This window comes from Trichomycterus rosablanca, chromosome 10, assembly GCF_030014385.1.
Source record: "Trichomycterus rosablanca isolate fTriRos1 chromosome 10, fTriRos1.hap1, whole genome shotgun sequence".
NCBI classification, from domain to species: Eukaryota; Metazoa; Chordata; class Actinopteri; order Siluriformes; family Trichomycteridae; genus Trichomycterus; species Trichomycterus rosablanca.
In genome coordinates this window covers 1,982,355-2,001,161 of record NC_085997.1, presented here as the reverse complement: position 1 = coordinate 2,001,161, position 18,807 = coordinate 1,982,355, and the positions used below count along the sequence as shown (strand labels likewise).

Below are 18,807 nucleotides of genomic sequence, written 5' to 3'. Positions count from 1 at the left end.
CCTTGCAAAACAGCTCGAGCTCAGTGAGGTTGGATGGAGAGCGTTTGTGAACAGCAGTTTTCAGCTCTTTCCACAGATTCTCGATGGGATTCAGGTCTGGACTTTGACTTGGCCATTCTAACACCTGGATACGTTTATTTGTGAACCATTCCATTGTAGATTTTGCTTTATGTTTTGGATCATTGTCTTGTTGGAAGATAAATCTCCGTCCCAGTCTCAGGTCTTTTGCAGACTGCAACAGGTTTTCTTCCAGAATGGTCCTGTATTTGGCTCCATCCATCTTCCCATCAATTTTAACCATCTTCCCTGTCCCTGCTGAAGAAAAGCAGGCCCAAACCATGATGCTGCCACCACCATGTTTGACAGTGGGGATGGTGTGTTCAGGGTGATGAGCTGTGTTGCTTTTACGCCAAACATAACGTTTTGCATTGTGGCCAAAAAGTTCGATTTTGGTTTCATCTGACCAGAGCACCTTCTTCCACATGTTTGGTGTGTCTCCCAGGTGACTTTTTATAGATATCTTTGAGAAATGGCTTTCTTCTTGCCACTCTTCCATAAAGGCCAGATTTGTGCAGTGTACGACTGATTGTGTCCTATGGACAGAGTCTCCCACCCCAGCTGTAGATCTCTGCAGTTCATTCAGAGTGATCATGGGCCTCTTGGCTGCATCCCTGATCAGTCTTCTCCCTGTTTGAGCTGAAAGTTTAGAGGGACGGCCGGGTCTTGGTAGATTTGCAGTGGTCTGATACTCCTTCCATTTCAATATGATCGCTTGCACAGTGCTCCTTGAGATGTTTAAAGCTTGGGAAATCTTTTTGTATCCAAATCCGGCTTTAAACTTCTCCACAACAGTATCTCGGACCTGCCTGGTGTGTTCCTTGGTCTTCATGATGCTCTCTGCGCTTTAAACAGAACTCTGAGACTGTCACAGAGCAGGTGCATTTATACGGAGACTTGATTACACACAGGTGGATTCTATTTATCACCATCAGTCATTTAGGTCAACATTGGATCATTCAGAGATCCTCACTGAACTTCTGGAGTGAGTTTGCTGCACTGAAAGTAAAGGGGCTGAATAATATTGCACGCCCCACTTTTTAGTTTTTTATTTCTAAAAAAAGTTTAAAATATCCAATAAATTTCGTTCTACTTCACGATTGTGTCCCACTTGGTTGTTGATTCTTCACAAAAAATTACAATTGGCAGAGCGGTTGGAGGTTGAAGCCTGAATGGGGCATAAGGTTGAAAAGTTCAAGGGGCTGAATACTTTCTGTATCTACTACCTACCTACCTACCTTTCTATCTATCTATCTATCTATCTATCTATCTATCTATCTATCTATATCTATCTACCTACCTACCTATCTATCTATCTACCTACCTATCTATCTATCATCTATCTATCTATCTATCTATCTATCTATCTATCTATCTATCTATCTATCTATCTATCTACCTACCTACCTACCTACCTATCTTCTATCTATCTATCTATCTATCTTCTATCTATCTATCTATCTATCTATCTATCTATCTATCTATCTATCTATCTATCTATCTATCTACCTACCTACCTATCTTCTATCTATCTATCTATCTATCTTCTATCTTCTATCTATCTATCTATCTATCTATCTATCTATCTATCTATCTATCTATCTATTTATCTATCTACCTACCTATCTTCTATCTATCTATCTATCTATCTATCTATCTATCTATCTATCTATCTATCCATCTATTTATCTATCTACCTACCTATCTAATCTATCTATCTATCTATCTATCTATCTATCTATCTATCTATCTATCTATCTATCTATCTCTCTCTCTCTCTCTCTCTCTCTCTCTCTCTCTCTCTCTCTCTCTCTCTCTCTCTCTCTCTCTCTATCTATCTATCTATCTATCTATCTATCTATCTATCTATCTATCTACCTACCTACCTACCTACCTATCTATCTTCTATCTATCTATCTATCTTCTATCTTCTATCTATCTATCTATCTATCTACTCTACCTACCTACCTATCTCTATCTATCTATCTATCTATCTTCTATCTATCTATCTATCTATCTATCTATCTATCTATCTATCTATCTATCTATCTATCTATCTACCTACCTACCTACCTATCTTCTATCTATCTATCTATCTTCTATCTTCTATCTATCTATCTATCTATCTATCTATCTATCTATCTATCTATTTATCTATCTACCTACCTATCTTCTATCTTCTATCTATCTATCTATCTATCTATCTACTATCTATCTATCTATCTATCTATCCATCTATTTATCTATCTACCTACCTATCTTCTATCTATCTATCTATCTATCTATCTATCTTCTATCTATCTATCTATCTATCTATCTATCTATCTACCTATCTTCTATCTATCTATCTATCTTCTATCTTCTATCTATCTATCTATCTATCTATCTATCTATCTATCTATCTATCTATCTATCTATCTACCTACCTACCTACCTACCTACCTACCTATCTTCTATCTATCTATCTATCTATCTTCTATCTTCTATCTATCTATCTATCTATCCATCTATTTATCTATCTATCTATCTATCTATCTATCTATCTATCTATCTATCTATCTATCTATCCATCTATTTATCTATCTACCTACCTATCTTCTATCTATCTATCTATCTATCTATCTATCTATCTATCTATCTATCTATCTATCTATCTACCTACCTACCTACCTACCATCTATCTATCTATCTATCTATCTATCTATCTATCTATCTATCTATCTATCTACCTACCTACCTACCTACCTACCTACCTACCTACCATCTATCTATCTATCTATCTATCTATCTATCTACCTACCTACCTACCTACCTACCTACCTACCTATCTTCTATCTATCTATCTATCTATCTTCTATCTATCTATCTATCTATCTATCTATCTATCTATCTATCTATCTATCTATCTACCTACCTACCTATCTTCTATCTATCTATCTATCTATCTTCTATCTTCTATCTATCTATCTATCTATCTATCTATCTATCTATCTATCTATCTATTTATCTATCTACCTACCTATCTTCTATCTATCTATCTATCTATCTATCTATCTATCTATCTATCTATCTATCTATCTATCTATCTATTTATCTATCTACCTACCTATCTTCTATCTATCTATCTATCTATCTATCTATCTATCTATCTATCTATCTATCCATCTATTTATCTATCTACCTACCTATCTTCTATCTATCTATCTATCTATCTATCTATCTATCTATCTATCTATCTATCTATCTACCTACCTACCTACCATCTATCTATCTATCTATCTATCTATCTATCTATCTATCTATCTATCTATCTATCTATCTATCTATCTATCTATCTATCTACCTACCTACCTACCTACCTACCTACCTACCATCTATCTATCTATCTATCTATCTATCTATCTATCTATCTATCTACCTACCTACCTACCTACCTACCTACCTACCTACCATCTATCTATCTATCTATCTATCTATCTACCTACCTACCTACCTACCTACCTACCTACCTACCTACCTACCTTCTATCTATCTATCTATCTATCTATCTATCTACCTACCTACCTACCTACCTACCTACCTACCATCTATCTATCTACCTACCTACCTACCTACCTACCTATCTATCCAACCATCTATGTTGCTAAACGTGATTTCCTAGCTTTGATCACAAATTCCCATGTACAGCATGAGTTTGTTATAAAGCACACTTACCTAGTCTTTAAAATATTCAAAAACTGTAGTATTTCTGAGAACTGGATCAACCGTAAAGCTCGTAAGAACCTCAAACCTGCATGAAACAACACAAGAAGAGGAAGAACATGCTCAGCCATGAAATAACACAGCACTGTACACCTGATCATCTACCTACAATGTACATGTTGAATATGTGGTGCTTCCCTAAGGTCTGTTTTTATTGACTGTTCGTGGTGACAGATGATAGCAAGACTAAAACGTTCCTCAGTTGATTTGAGAGAATATATCCGTAATGGGAGGAAATTTCCACCTTCTTACCCCAGTACGATACAGCATGGAAGCAGGATGAGACAGAATGACAAAATCCTTTTCTCTCAGCTTTCTCTTTAACCAGTCCGTGGCTGATCTTTACTCGATACCCGTTGTGAAAAAGTTCAGCGCAGGATTTCTTACGTCTGCGCGTGTTCTGGACTATTTCTGAGTGCGTATCTCCATCCGGCCCTCGATAAACCAGCAATTTAGTTGGGATCATGATGGAAAGAGCGTCAGATACAAGCTCCCAGTCCTTCACAGCTCTGAGGAACGTTCCACAGCGCAATAAACCACAGTGATGATGGACGTCACCGTAATCCCAACCGGATTCCAAGAGGAGATGCACAAATCATGAGAAGGACTTTCAGAGATAAAGCAGATCCGTACTCCAGTGATTATGGGTCATGTAGCGCCAGATTAACACCCCCCCACATCCATCAGGATATTACAAGCTGAGCTCTAATACACAGGAGACAGTGATTGGATGATGTGGTTTGGCCAGTGGTCTAAATCTAAAGAATCCAGCACACACACACACACACACGTCTAGTCCTGTAACAACACAACACATTCAAACCCAAGTTTCTGATCCTAAGAGAGCAGAAAGATTATGAGAAACACTCAAAAGTGTGACATTTGGACAGATTTTGGGGTCGTCCAGAACCTTAGTAGATCCTCTATTGGTCCGTACCAGACACAATAGCCTTAATGTCCCCTGGCACCAATGATTCTTGGCCACCCAGCAACCTGTCATCTGTCAACCCAGTCATCTGACCATAACGATTTAGTTCTTATCAAAGTCCATCAGGTCTTTTTGCTGATCAGATCTGCTGCATTCAACGATTGAACTACAAGGAACCTCCATCAGACCAACATCTAATAGATCCCTCAGCCTCACATGCACCAGTGCTACCAAATAGGCATTGCCATGTTCATTTTAGTAGGTGGTTCTATCAGAGAACTGGGGCATGAACCGAATAATGTGTTTCTCCAGCAGGCAACCATGAAACTCAAGTTAGTCCTGAAACAGCCGTATGTCCACAGTAAAAAACTCCAGGCTTGAATGAATTGAGTTTTTTAGTATTGCTACATTTTCATCATCCTAAATTCTTGTAGGGATGAATGTCAGGATTTTAGATTCTCAGTAAGATTGTCATGAATCTTGTACCCTACCGATTAGCATGAAAAAGCAGTAACGCCATAAAAAACTCTCACATTGTGCTATTATGACTGAGAGGCCATCCTTTCCTTTTTTGTTCCATAATATTAGAACCGACCATGTGAGGAACTAAAAAATAAATCCAGCATTTATGATTAAAAGGAAAAACAAACAGTCACGTAGCATGACCTTAAAATACCCCCTCAGTCATCAGGATATTAGAGTCTAAGCTTCTTTACAAACAGGCATGAAAAAATGCCAGATTGGTAAATTAATCTACTGCACTGTGACGGCTACGAGTGCTTTAGAATGTAATGCTCATGATATGATACGCTTGCTTCCAGTGTATGAACCAAATGCGTGCAGGCAGGAAAATAATATACATGAACTGCCTGTAATAATAACAACAGTTATGTTGCAACAGGACCCGAAAGCAGCAGGAACAATAGTTAGATGGAGAACAATAAACATCTGGAATGGTTTCTGTTCCTGCAGCCTATGCTAAACTCCTCTGCTCAAAAAGAAGCACAGAGATTCTAACATCTAGAATTTAGATGATCAGATGAAACACAAATAGAATCTTACAGCTTGAAGAAAGAACGTTTGGGTGGCTTTTGGGTACGATCTCAAAAACACCGAATTCACAGTAAAGCATGGTGGTGGGAGCATCATGACATGGGGCTCCTTCTCTGCAAACACTACTGGAGCATTACACAACCCATGCATACTGGTAAAATGACTTAGTCTGGTTTGAAGGCTACCAGGATCACTTTGAGCATCTCCATTTACCTTTAGTAAATCCTGATGTGATCGTTCTGTATCAGAACCAGATCGTCTGAAACACAGATCTGGCTGATGTCATTAGAACAGCATAATGCATCCAGAGAGAGTTAGAGGAACCTCCTGTCATTAGGACCAGGCTGCTTTGACCACAAAAATAGATTACAAACCTGGAGCAGGTCACCCAAACCCAGGGAGATTCTGTTAGCGAGAGCTGAAGAAAACCCTCGCTCAAGAACATCAAGCACGGATTGGTCATTAGGAGAAGAAAGAACGTCATCAGAACATCAGACTGTGATTTAATTAAACTGATACTGATCCCCGGGCTCTGCTGTGCTCTGCCTCCTCCTGCTTTTTCATCCCTGAGCCAGATGTAGATTAGTCACTCGTTCATTTTAGCAGTTCAGTGTGAATACTAAAGAAAAATGTATGTACAAAAGTATTGGGACACCCCTTCTGATTGTTGAATTATTGTGTTTAAGCCACAACAACTGCTAACAGTGACTTTCTGAGTGATAACGTGAACACAAACTATTTACTCAGTGAATTTAGAAGACATGGCTCACATTTAATCATAGAAATGTCTCAAGGCGTGTCCAAACTTTTACCACAGAACGTCTTTTATCAATTCATTACATTCTATGATAGCTCAGTGGGATGAACGGCATGCTGGGTAATCTAGGTAAATCCTCAGAGAGCAGACATGATCAGATTGTACTGGAACATTTGCACCGAAGTTCCCCACATAATAAATCCTACGGAGCTCACGAATCCCTGCTGATGCACCATAATCTGATCTCCGGTGGTATCCAGGGAGGGATGGACTCACCAGTACAGATCATAATCCTGACCGCTTTATATATTTGTACATACGTCGTAAAGATAAAGCTCATTAACTAGAATAAAATCATTTTTACGATAAATTATCAAGTGTGTGATCTGTATGTGTGTAATAAACAGAGGTTCTGATTCCCTTCTGACATCTGGATCGGTACAGAAGTGAGAGAAACACAGTGTCGAGAAGAGCTGCTTTGTTCTTTTTATGTTACACACTGTGGACACTAGGTGGTGATGCACACTTGCTTGTACTGAGATGAAGCTGTGTTCCTTTCCATACAGAGACCTCATAAAAAGAATTGGAACTGCCTCTGAGCCTCCCAAATTACATGAAAAGAAGGTAAACAAAACAAAAGGCTTTCCACAGACTTTACATAATACAGGCTGGTGTAAAAAAAAAAAGAAGCATCTCCTCTATCCTGGTACGAGTTTTTGCAGGTCTGGTTCCACCAAAAAACACCAGCCACAATGAGACCAGCCGATCCATCGCAGGCAGGGCTTCCCAACCCAAACCAATCCAACCAAACTCCAACAAACCAATCAAACAGACTCGAAAATAGAAATAACAGGCAGAAAAACTACACTTCGTGTGATTACCAGGAAGCAGGTACGGCCTCGCGGAAGAAACAAAAGAGCCGATTGATTAAATCTGTGAATCGTTAATAACTGAAGCTTGAAACCTTGGACATAATCTGAAGAATGTCTGTAACCTGTAGAGAAACAGAGGAAGACTGAATCTAACTGTGATCACAGTTTATAGGACTGGTGTAACACGTCCGTGTAAGGAGCGAGTCTCACCCATGTTGATACGAGCTCGTTTCTGTAGCTCCTCGGAATGTAAACGGAGCCGTGATAACATTAGCACATTAACGCTGGTGTGTGTTATTACTGCTGGGGTTCAGATGCTGAGATGAAGCGTGAAGACTCACCGAGCCAGCTCCTGTTCAGATAGACCGATACGAACACTGGAGGTACGGTGAAGAAGTCCACCACCGAGTTCACCTCCAACCAGAACCACAGCTTATCGTTCGCTGCTATGAACTGATACAGACAGAGAGGAAAAAACTCAATTTATTATTCAGGATTATTATTATTTATTAGGATTATTAGCATAATTATAATCATCATTATTAGTAGTAATTACTATATTATAGTTAATAGTAGTCATTATTATATTATGATCGTTATTCGCATAATTGTAATCATCATCATTATTATAATCATTATTAGTTTTCATTATTCTAGTTAATATTAGTCATTGTTGTATTATTATTATTATATTATTATCATAAATATAATCATCATTGTAAGTAGTATTTATTATTCAAGTTAATATTAATCATTATATTATTATTAGGGCTGTCGAAGTTAACGCGATAATAACGCATTAACGCAATCTCAATTTAACGCGATTAAAAAAAATAGTGCCGTTAACGCAAATTCTAGTTCATGTTGAGACTTGACTGGTAGAACAAACGTTTTAATGTCGGACTTGCCACCGTTGTTCATTTGCGATTTGTTAAAATAATATAACTGAGCGTCGTAGGGATGCACTTATAAAGAAATAAATACACGCTATATTCACAAGTTGTCGGGAGCAAAACACTTTATTAACTTAATCTGTTACGGCACTGAATACCGGAGTCAAGCACGCTAGTCCATGAACTATGGAAGCCCCAAAGGGTCAAAACACACTCACTTCGTGTAGAAACGTCCATCAAACCATTGTCACGATACAAGCACAGAAAAGTCTGTTACAATAACTACGCCTTATCCCACCTAAAGCACCGCTGATCTACAATGTTTGCTGATGGAGAAATTCTAACCTACAATCTGACATTTATACGAAGTCAAGGGTCTCTGCTGGATAGTATTACTGCCTAGTATGTGAGTGAATAAAACTCCCTTACAGTTTTCTCTTGTCCCAGCAGTTTTTAACATCAGTACATTTAGCATAAAATGTGTTCACCATTTTAATGGTAACATTTCACTTAAAAAACCTTGTTTTCTATAACATTTACACAGATTTTATTTAATGCGATTAATCGCGATTAACTATATGAAATTCTGAGATTAATCACGATTAAAAATTTTAATCGTTTGACAGCCCTAATTATTACATTTACATTTATATTTTTGGCATTTAGCAGACGCTTTTATCCAAAGCGAATTACAGTTGTGTAAGTATACAATCTAAGCAATTGAGCTCAACAGAGGCAACCTGGCAGTGGTGGGGCTTGAACCGGCAACCTTCTGATTACTGGTCCAGTACCTTAACCACTAGGCTACAGCTGCCCTATTATTATTATTTATTATTAACATAATTATAACAATCATTATTATTCCGATCATTGTTATTAGTTATTATTGTTCTAGTTAATATTTATCATCATATCATTGCTATTATTATTATTGTTGTTTGAGTGTGATTGTGTGTGTGTGTGTGCGCGCGTGTGTGATTGTGTGTACTAACCCGCAGGCCAAAGTAGAGCAGGAAGAAGATGTTGAAAGCCATGTCAATCTGCAGAGTGAAATCTTGATCGAAGTGTGGACACGACTCGATCGGACTGAAACACACACACACACACAGAAGATTGTCGGTTCAAATCCAAACTCTGTTGGGTCCTTGAGCAAGGCCCCTAACCCTGCCTGCTCCAGGAGTGCTGTACGATGCCTGTCCCTGCGCTTTGACCCCAGATTCCAAAACAAGCTGGGATACGCGAAGAAAGAATTTCACTGTACTGTGCACCTGTACATGTATATACGATAAATAAAGGCGTTCTTCTTCTTCGTATACGGCTGATTATAGAAATAACAGGAACATGAGAACGTTGGCTTTAAAGTCATCACGTCGTAATCACAACCACACGACGACCACTCGTGCTGATCTACTGCTGATCATATGGCGCATGAGAACAGAGCTCCGGATTTATTTGCCTAGAACTCATCAAGGGTTTGTAAGAGTCTCCCGAGACCCCAGATGCACCTCAGACTACGCGGCGTGGGTTTCGAGAGCTGCACTTTCACCGGAGCAAATGATGGTGAAGGTGTAACGTGTATGCCCCGTATGTCAGTCACAAACAGTACGGATTACATAACAGCAGTGTTCGGTGTTGATGAAAAGAACGTCGAGTTCGCTCAGCGATGTGAAGATAAAGAACAAAGCGCACCAGAGATTCAGTAAAACATGAACCCTTAATCTAACATGGCACACAGCACGAGCTGGACTTCTCCTCCTCCTATGATTTTATAACGTCTAGTAAAAGAGACTAGAGTTCTCACAGTGCTCTACACAGAGAAGCTCTCATGAAACACCATGACCTTCCTGAAGTTTCATCATTTGAAAGGTTTGCATTCAGAATGTCAGGATGTCAAAAGCTCCTCCAGCATAACGGCGTTGATTTCTGGTGCTGTTTCCATTATTTCGTCCACCGCCTGCATATTAATTTACCCCGCTACTGTTTGAAATGCATGCTGGGTAACCTCAACCTGTTGTTTCAAGTGCACAAACACACTATACACCCATATACACACACACAAACATTATATACATACACGCTACACACACACACATCATACACACAACGTATGCAAATATTGAGCTCAAATGGCCTTGTGAATAAATAATAACTAAACTGCCTTCTATTCACAGAGCACAAGTGTGTGTGTGTGTGTGTGTGTGTGTGTGTGTGTGTGTGTGTGTATGTGTGTGTGTGTGTGGCTGTAGTAATATATCTGTGTGTCTGTTTTTGGGCATGTCTGTTTACGTGCACAAAATCCTCACGATTTATTTAATTGCGGACCTACATTATACGGTTTTTAAGCAATGGAGGGTTAAGGGCCTTGCTCAAGGGCCCAACAGTAGCAACCTAGCAGTGGTGGGGTTTGAACCAGCAACCTTTCGATTATTAATCCAGTACCTTAACCGATAGGCTACAACTAATTGACAGCTGGGTTGAACATTCTGAAGAGACAGGGTTACTAAGCCGTTCCTCTGGGACTCCAGTGAACCCCAGTGAGAGCCATTTTCCCCCCAAAAAAGTGGCCACTAGGGGTTCTCACCACTTTTTGTGTATGTATAATGTGAGCAGGTTTAAATGGGGGTGAAGAGGGTCAGGTGGGGGCTGTAAAACGATCACAGTGTTCCTCATCAGCACGTCACGGCCCTTCATGAGCCACCGAGTGTAAACCGAGAGCCCGCTGTAATTAAGAGACATTTAACGTAACTAATACCTGAAGGGAGGGACGGATCACACACACACACACACACACACACACACACACACACACCTGACCTACTGATAGATTAGGCTGTCTGACAGCTGTAGCCCTGAGATAGAGCAGATCAGATCGACGTCCTGTCCACATCCATACTGATAAGTACACAACTGAAATAATAATATGACTATCATTTTAGGTCACAAGTGAATCGCTGTGATCTGAACATCACTATCATATCAAGCTTAAAATGAAGCAGGAGTCCTAAAGATCAGAGTACACATGATTGACCGGCACTTTTTGTTATCTGTGTTGGTAACTGTTTGGGTTGGGGTGTGGAATAAGAAACAGGGGGGTTGTAGTACCCATCATGTTTCACTAAATAGCTTTAGATGGGAAAATTTTAATAGCTGATGGCTTTAGGTTAGGGATGTAACGATGCACCACAAGACAGTTAAACATCGATTCACATGTGTAACGATTCAAATCGGTTTACATGTATAATGAATCGATATTCACTTTAAACAGCAGAGGGCGCTGGCGCTATTCACCTCGCCCGATCGACGTCACTACAGGGTTGCCAGGTTCGGAATTTCCAGCCAAATTTATTTATGTGAGGATACTTTCTTTATTTGTATTATTCTTTCATTTATTTAATTTGGAATTGTTTTGGTGTTTTGCATAGTTTATTTTATTTTTTTAAAGAGAAATAATAAAAGGAAACTTTGTCATAATTTGTCTACAATTTAATTTTGTTTAAAAAAATCGGGACAAAATCGTATCGTGAACCCAGTATCGTGAATCCCATTGTGGGTACTTTAGGTTGATTGGAAGAAGGATGATTGTTTGATGCAGCTGATTAACTCTACAGCTTTGATGTGAACGGTATGTGAAGTATCTCATGAACACCCTGCATTGCAGCCCTGAGCTACTGGAAGGTTGCTGGTTCTAACCCTAGTCCCGGGTTGCCACTGTTGGTAGATGAAGACACTCATCCACCATCATATTCATATATCACAATACTAACACTATAACGTCGCTCAGCCCTTCCAGAAGCAGAACTACACAGAAAAACAATTATCAGCACCAGCAGTCCCGGCGGGAACGCAGAGAGGGTTATTAGCGGGAACAATGCCGCTGGAGTCACTCCACTGACTGATGTTTCCATCACCTGCTCTCATTAACTGTGTTTCCTGTCTAACAGGAAGTGGCCTTTCCCTTTTCCTCCTCCCTTCATTAGTGCACTAGTGAACAATCACATCTGATTCACAGCCTCCACAGCAATCAGAATTATGCACTTTTATTTATTTTTTTAATCTAAAAAGACAATAAAGAACCAATAATTAAGTGCTTAAATGTGCTGGTGTGTTTCATGTGCCTCTGTAGCCAAAAACGATCCTAAAACCTGCAGCCAATATAACAGTGAATAAATCCACAGGAACTTTCTTTATTATTAATAATAAAAAGAAAGAATACTCACGCTGAAGAGTCGATGAAGTAAATGACGAGCGCTCCGATACTGAGGGCAAACACCAGCACCACCTGAGAAGAACAAGAGAACATAGCACGCACCCATTACACGCCAGAATCATGTTTTACCCTGAACATACACTGAACATTAGCAGCATTTTCTGACCACATTCATGCATTTCTGCACTGCGTTTTGTTACTGAAAGAACCAAGTGTTTTCTGCTCTAGCCCACACTCATGACTCAGTTGTAGCTGACTGGATGGAGTACAGAAGTAGAAAAGATGGAGGACAGTAGACGACAGGATGAAGGACAGTAGATGACTGGATGGATAAAGTACAGAAGTAGACTGGGTGGAGGACAGTAGTTGACAGGATGGATGGAGGACAGTAGTAAACAGGACGGGTGGAGGACAGTAGTTGACAGGATGGATGGAGTACAGTAGTAAACAGGATGGATGGAGGACAGTAGTAAACAGGATGGATAGAGGACAGTAGTTAACAGGATGGATGGAGGACAGTAAGTGACAGGATGGATGGAGGACAGTAGTAAACAGGATGGATGGAGGACAGTAGTAAACAGGATGGATAGAGGACAGTAAGTGACAGGATGGGTGGAGGACAGTAGTAAACAGGATGGATGGAGGACCGTAGTTGACAGGATGGATGGAGTACAGTAGTAAACAGGATGGATGGAGGACAGTAGTAAACAGGATGGATAGAGGACAGTAGTTAACAGGATGGATGGAGGACAGTAAGTGACAGGATGGATGGAGGACAGTAGTAAACAGGATGGATGGAGGACAGTAGTAAACAGGATGGATAGAGGACAGTAAGTGACAGGATGGGTGGAGGACAGTAGTAAACAGGATGGATGGAGGACCGTAGTTGACAGGATGGATGGAGTACAGTAGTAAACAGGATGGATGGAGGACAGTAGTAAACAGGATGGATAGAGGACAGTAGTTAACAGGATGGATGGAGGACAGTAAGTGACAGGATGGATGGAGGACAGTAGTAAACAGGATGGATGGAGGACAGTAGTAAACAGGATGGATAGAGGACAGTAGTTAACAGGATGGATGGAGGACAGTAAGTGACAGGATGGATGGAGGACAGTAGTAAACAGGATGGATGGAGGACAGTAGTAAACAGGATGGATGGAGGACAGTAAGTGACAGGATGGATGGAGGACAGTAGTAAACAGGATGGATAGAGGACAGTAGTAAACAGGATGGATAGAGGACAGTAGTAAACAGGATGGATAGAGGACAGTAGTTGACAGGATGGATGGAGGACAGTAGTTTAGTGGATGGATGGAGGACAGTAGTAAACAGGATGGATGGAGGACAGTAGTTTAGTGGATGGATGGAGGACAGTAGTAAACAGGATGGATGGAGGACAGTAGTTGAGTGGATGGATGGAGGACAGTAGTAAACAGGATGGATAGAGGACAGTAAGTGACAGGATGGGTGGAGGACAGTAGTAAACAGGATGGATGGAGGACCGTAGTTGACAGGATGGATGGAGTACAGTAGTAAACAGGATGGATGGAGGACAGTAGTAAACAGGATGGATAGAGGACAGTAGTTAACAGGATGGATGGAGGACAGTAAGTGACAGGATGGATGGAGGACAGTAGTAAACAGGATGGATGGAGGACAGTAGTAAACAGGATGGATAGAGGACAGTAGTTAACAGGATGGATGGAGGACAGTAAGTGACAGGATGGATGGAGGACAGTAGTAAACAGGATGGATGGAGGACAGTAGTAAACAGGATGGATGGAGGACAGTAAGTGACAGGATGGATGGAGGACAGTAGTAAACAGGATGGATAGAGGACAGTAGTAAACAGGATGGATAGAGGACAGTAGTAAACAGGATGGATAGAGGACAGTAGTTGACAGGATGGATGGAGGACAGTAGTTTAGTGGATGGATGGAGGACAGTAGTAAACAGGATGGATGGAGGACAGTAGTTTAGTGGATGGATGGAGGACAGTAGTAAACAGGATGGATGGAGGACAGTAGTTGAGTGGATGGATGGAGGACAGTAGTTGACAGGATGGATGGAGGACAGTAGTAAACAGGATGGATGGAGGACAGTAGTAAACAGGATGGATGGAGGACAGTAGTAAACAGGATGGATGGAGGACAGTAGTAAACAGGATGGATAGAGGACAGTAGTAAACAGGATGGATAGAGGACAGTAGTTGACAGGATGGATGGAGGACAGTAGTAAACAGGATGGATGGAGGACAGTAGTAAACAGGATGGATAGAGGACAGTAGTAAACAGGATGGATAGAGGACAGTAGTTGACAGGATGGATGGAGGACAGTAGTTGAGTGGATGGATAAAGGACAGTAGTTGACAGGATGGATGGAGGACAGTAGTTAACAGAATGGATGGAGGACAGTAGTTGAGTGGATGGATTGAGGACAGTAGTTGACAGGATGGATGGAGGACAGTAGTTGAGTGAATGGATGGAGGACAGTAGTTGAGTGGATGGATAAAGGACAGTAGTTGACAGGATGGATGGAGGACAGTAGTTGAGTGGATGGATAAAGGACAGTAGTTGACAGGATGGATGGAGCACAGTAGTTAACAGAATGGATAGAGGACCATAGTTGAGTGGATGGATTGAGGACAGTAGTTAACAGGATGGATGGAGGACAGTAGTTAACAGGATGGATGGAGGACAGTAGTTGAGTGGATGGATGGAGGACAGTAGTTGACAGGATGGATGGAGGACAGTAGTTAACAGGATGGATGGAGGACAGTAGTTGACAGGATGGATAAAGGACAGTAGTTGACAGGATGGATGGAGGACAGTAGTTAACAGGATGGATGGAGGACAGTAGTTGAGTGGATGGATAAAGGACAGTAGTTGACAGGATGGATGGAGGACAATAGTTGAGTGGATGGATTGAGGACAGTAGTTGACAGGATGGATGGAGGACAGTAGTTGAGTGAATGGATGGAGGACAGTAGTTGAGTGGATGGATAAAGGACAGTAGTTGACAGGATGGATGGAGGACAGTAGTTGAGTGGATGGATAAAGGACAGTAGTTGACAGGATGGATGGAGCACAGTAGTTAACAGAATGGATAGAGGACCATAGTTGAGTGGATGGATTGAGGACAGTAGTTAACAGGATGGATGGAGGACAGTAGTTAACAGGATGGATGGAGGACAGTAGTTGAGTGGATGGATGGAGGACAGTAGTTGACAGGATGGATGGAGGACAGTAGTTAACAGGATGGATGGAGGACAGTAGTTGACAGGATGGATAAAGGACAGTAGTTGACAGGATGGATAGAGGACCGTAGTTGAGTGGATGGATAAAGGACAGTAGTTGACAGGATGGATGGAGGACAGTAGTAAACAGGATGGATGGAGGACAGTAGTTTAGTGGATGGATGGAGAAAAGTAGTTAACAGAATGGATGGAGGACAGTAGTTTAGTGGATGGATGGAGGACAGTAGTTGAGTGGATGGATGGAGGACAGTAGTAAACAGGATGGATGGAGGACAGTAGTTTAGTGGATGGATGGAGGACAGTAGTAAACAGGATGGATGGAGGACAGTAGTTTAGTGGATGGATGGAGGACAGTAGTAAACAGGATGGATGGAGGACAGTAGTTGAGTGGATGGATGGAGGACAGTAGTTGACAGGATGGATGGAGGACAGTAGTAAACAGGATGGATGGAGGACAGTAGTAAACAGGATGGATGGAGGACAGTAGTAAACAGGATGGATAGAGGACAGTAGTAAACAGGATGGATAGAGGACAGTAGTTGACAGGATGGATGGAGGACAGTAGTAAACAGGATGGATGGAGGACAGTAGTAAACAGGATGGATAGAGGACAGTAGTAAACAGGATGGATAGAGGACAGTAGTTGACAGGATGGATGGAGGACAGTAGTTGAGTGGATGGATAAAGGACAGTAGTTGACAGGATGGATGGAGGACAGTAGTTAACAGAATGGATGGAGGACAGTAGTTGAGTGGATGGATTGAGGACAGTAGTTGACAGGATGGATGGAGGACAGTAGTTGAGTGAATGGATGGAGGACAGTAGTTGAGTGGATGGATAAAGGACAGTAGTTGACAGGATGGATGGAGGACAGTAGTTGAGTGGATGGATAAAGGACAGTAGTTGACAGGATGGATGGAGCACAGTAGTTAACAGAATGGATAGAGGACCATAGTTGAGTGGATGGATTGAGGACAGTAGTTAACAGGATGGATGGAGGACAGTAGTTAACAGGATGGATGGAGGACAGTAGTTGAGTGGATGGATGGAGGACAGTAGTTGACAGGATGGATGGAGGACAGTAGTTAACAGGATGGATGGAGGACAGTAGTTGACAGGATGGATAAAGGACAGTAGTTGACAGGATGGATGGAGGACAGTAGTTAACAGGATGGATGGAGGACAGTAGTTGAGTGGATGGATAAAGGACAGTAGTTGACAGGATGGATGGAGGACAATAGTTGAGTGGATGGATTGAGGACAGTAGTTGACAGGATGGATGGAGGACAGTAGTTGAGTGAATGGATGGAGGACAGTAGTTGAGTGGATGGATAAAGGACAGTAGTTGACAGGATGGATGGAGGACAGTAGTTGAGTGGATGGATAAAGGACAGTAGTTGACAGGATGGATGGAGCACAGTAGTTAACAGAATGGATAGAGGACCATAGTTGAGTGGATGGATTGAGGACAGTAGTTAACAGGATGGATGGAGGACAGTAGTTAACAGGATGGATGGAGGACAGTAGTTGAGTGGATGGATGGAGGACAGTAGTTGACAGGATGGATGGAGGACAGTAGTTAACAGGATGGATGGAGGACAGTAGTTGACAGGATGGATAAAGGACAGTAGTTGACAGGATGGATAGAGGACCGTAGTTGAGTGGATGGATAAAGGACAGTAGTTGACAGGATGGATGGAGGACAGTAGTAAACAGGATGGATGGAGGACAGTAGTTTAGTGGATGGATGGAGAAAAGTAGTTAACAGAATGGATGGAGGACAGTAGTTTAGTGGATGGATGGAGGACAGTAGTTGAGTGGATGGATGGAGGACAGTAGTAAACAGGATGGATGGAGGACAGTAGTTTAGTGGATGGATGGAGGACAGTAGTAAACAGGATGGATGGAGGACAGTAGTTGAGTAGATGGATAAAGGACAGTAGTTGAGTGGATGGATGGAGGACAGTAGTTGAGTGGATGGATAAAGGACAGAAGTGTTCTCATACAGAAGTAGGATGGAGGACAGTAGTTAACAGGATGGATGGAGGACAGTAGTTAACAGGATGGATGGAGGACAGTAGTTGAGTGGATGGATAAAGGACAGTAGTTGACAGGATGGATGGAGGACAGTAGTTAACAGAATGGATAGAGGACCATAGTTGAGTGGATGGATTGAGGACAGTAGTTGACAGGATGGATGAAGGACAGTAGTTGAGTGAATGATTGGAGGACAGTAGTTGAGTGAATGGATGGAGGACAGTAGTTGAGTGGATGGATAAAGGACAGTAGTTGACAGGATGGATAAAGGACAGTAGTTAACAGAATGGATAGAGGACCATAGTTGAGTGGATGGATAAAGGACAGTAGTTAACAGGATGGATGGAGGACAGTAGTTGAGTGGATGGATGGAGGACAGTAGTTGACAGGATGGATGGAGGACAGTAGTTAACAGGATGGATGGAGGACAGTAGTTGACAGGATGGATGGAGGACAGTAGTTAACAGAATGGATGGAGGACAGTAGTTGAGTGGATGGATAAAGGACAGTAGTTGACAGGATGGATGGAGGACAGTAGTTAACAGAATGGATGGAGGACAGTAGTTGACAGGATGGATGGAGGACAGTAGTTGACAGGATGGATGGAGGACAGTAGTTAACAGAATGGATAGAGGACCGTAGTTGAGTGGATGGATGGAGGACAGTAGTAAACAGGATGGATGGAGGACAGTAGTTAACAGAATGGATGGAGGACAGTAGTTGACAGGATGGATGGAGGACAGTAGTTGACAGGATGGATGGAGGACAGTAGTTAACAGAATGGATGGAGGACAGTAGTTTAGTGGATGGATAAAGGACAGTAGTTGACAGGATGGATGGAGGACAGTAGTAAACAGGATGGATGGAGGACAGTAGTTTAGTGGATGGATGGAGGACAGTAGTTTAGTGGATGGATGGAGGACAGTAGTAAACAGGATGGATGGAGGACAGTAGTTGACAGGAAGGATGGAGGACAGTAGTA

The 18,807-nt window shown here is 41.5% G+C and overlaps 1 protein-coding gene across 6 annotated transcripts in view; it reads right to left on the bottom strand.

Moving 5' to 3' along the window:
• Positions 1 to 18,807, bottom strand: part of LOC134321132 (calcium-activated potassium channel subunit alpha-1-like) — a 66,945-nt gene that overhangs the window by 18,675 nt on the left and 29,463 nt on the right. For all 6 annotated transcript variants that reach the window (XM_063002699.1, XM_063002704.1, XM_063002702.1 and 3 more), the window contains 4 exons: positions 12,540 to 12,601; positions 9,315 to 9,408; positions 7,771 to 7,882; positions 3,772 to 3,847 (listed from right to left, as the gene is read on the bottom strand). In XM_063002699.1, coding sequence (XP_062858769.1) covers positions 3,772 to 3,847; positions 7,771 to 7,882; positions 9,315 to 9,408; positions 12,540 to 12,601 — 344 coding nt within the window. The remainder of the gene's footprint in view (positions 1 to 3,771; positions 3,848 to 7,770; positions 7,883 to 9,314; positions 9,409 to 12,539; positions 12,602 to 18,807) is intronic.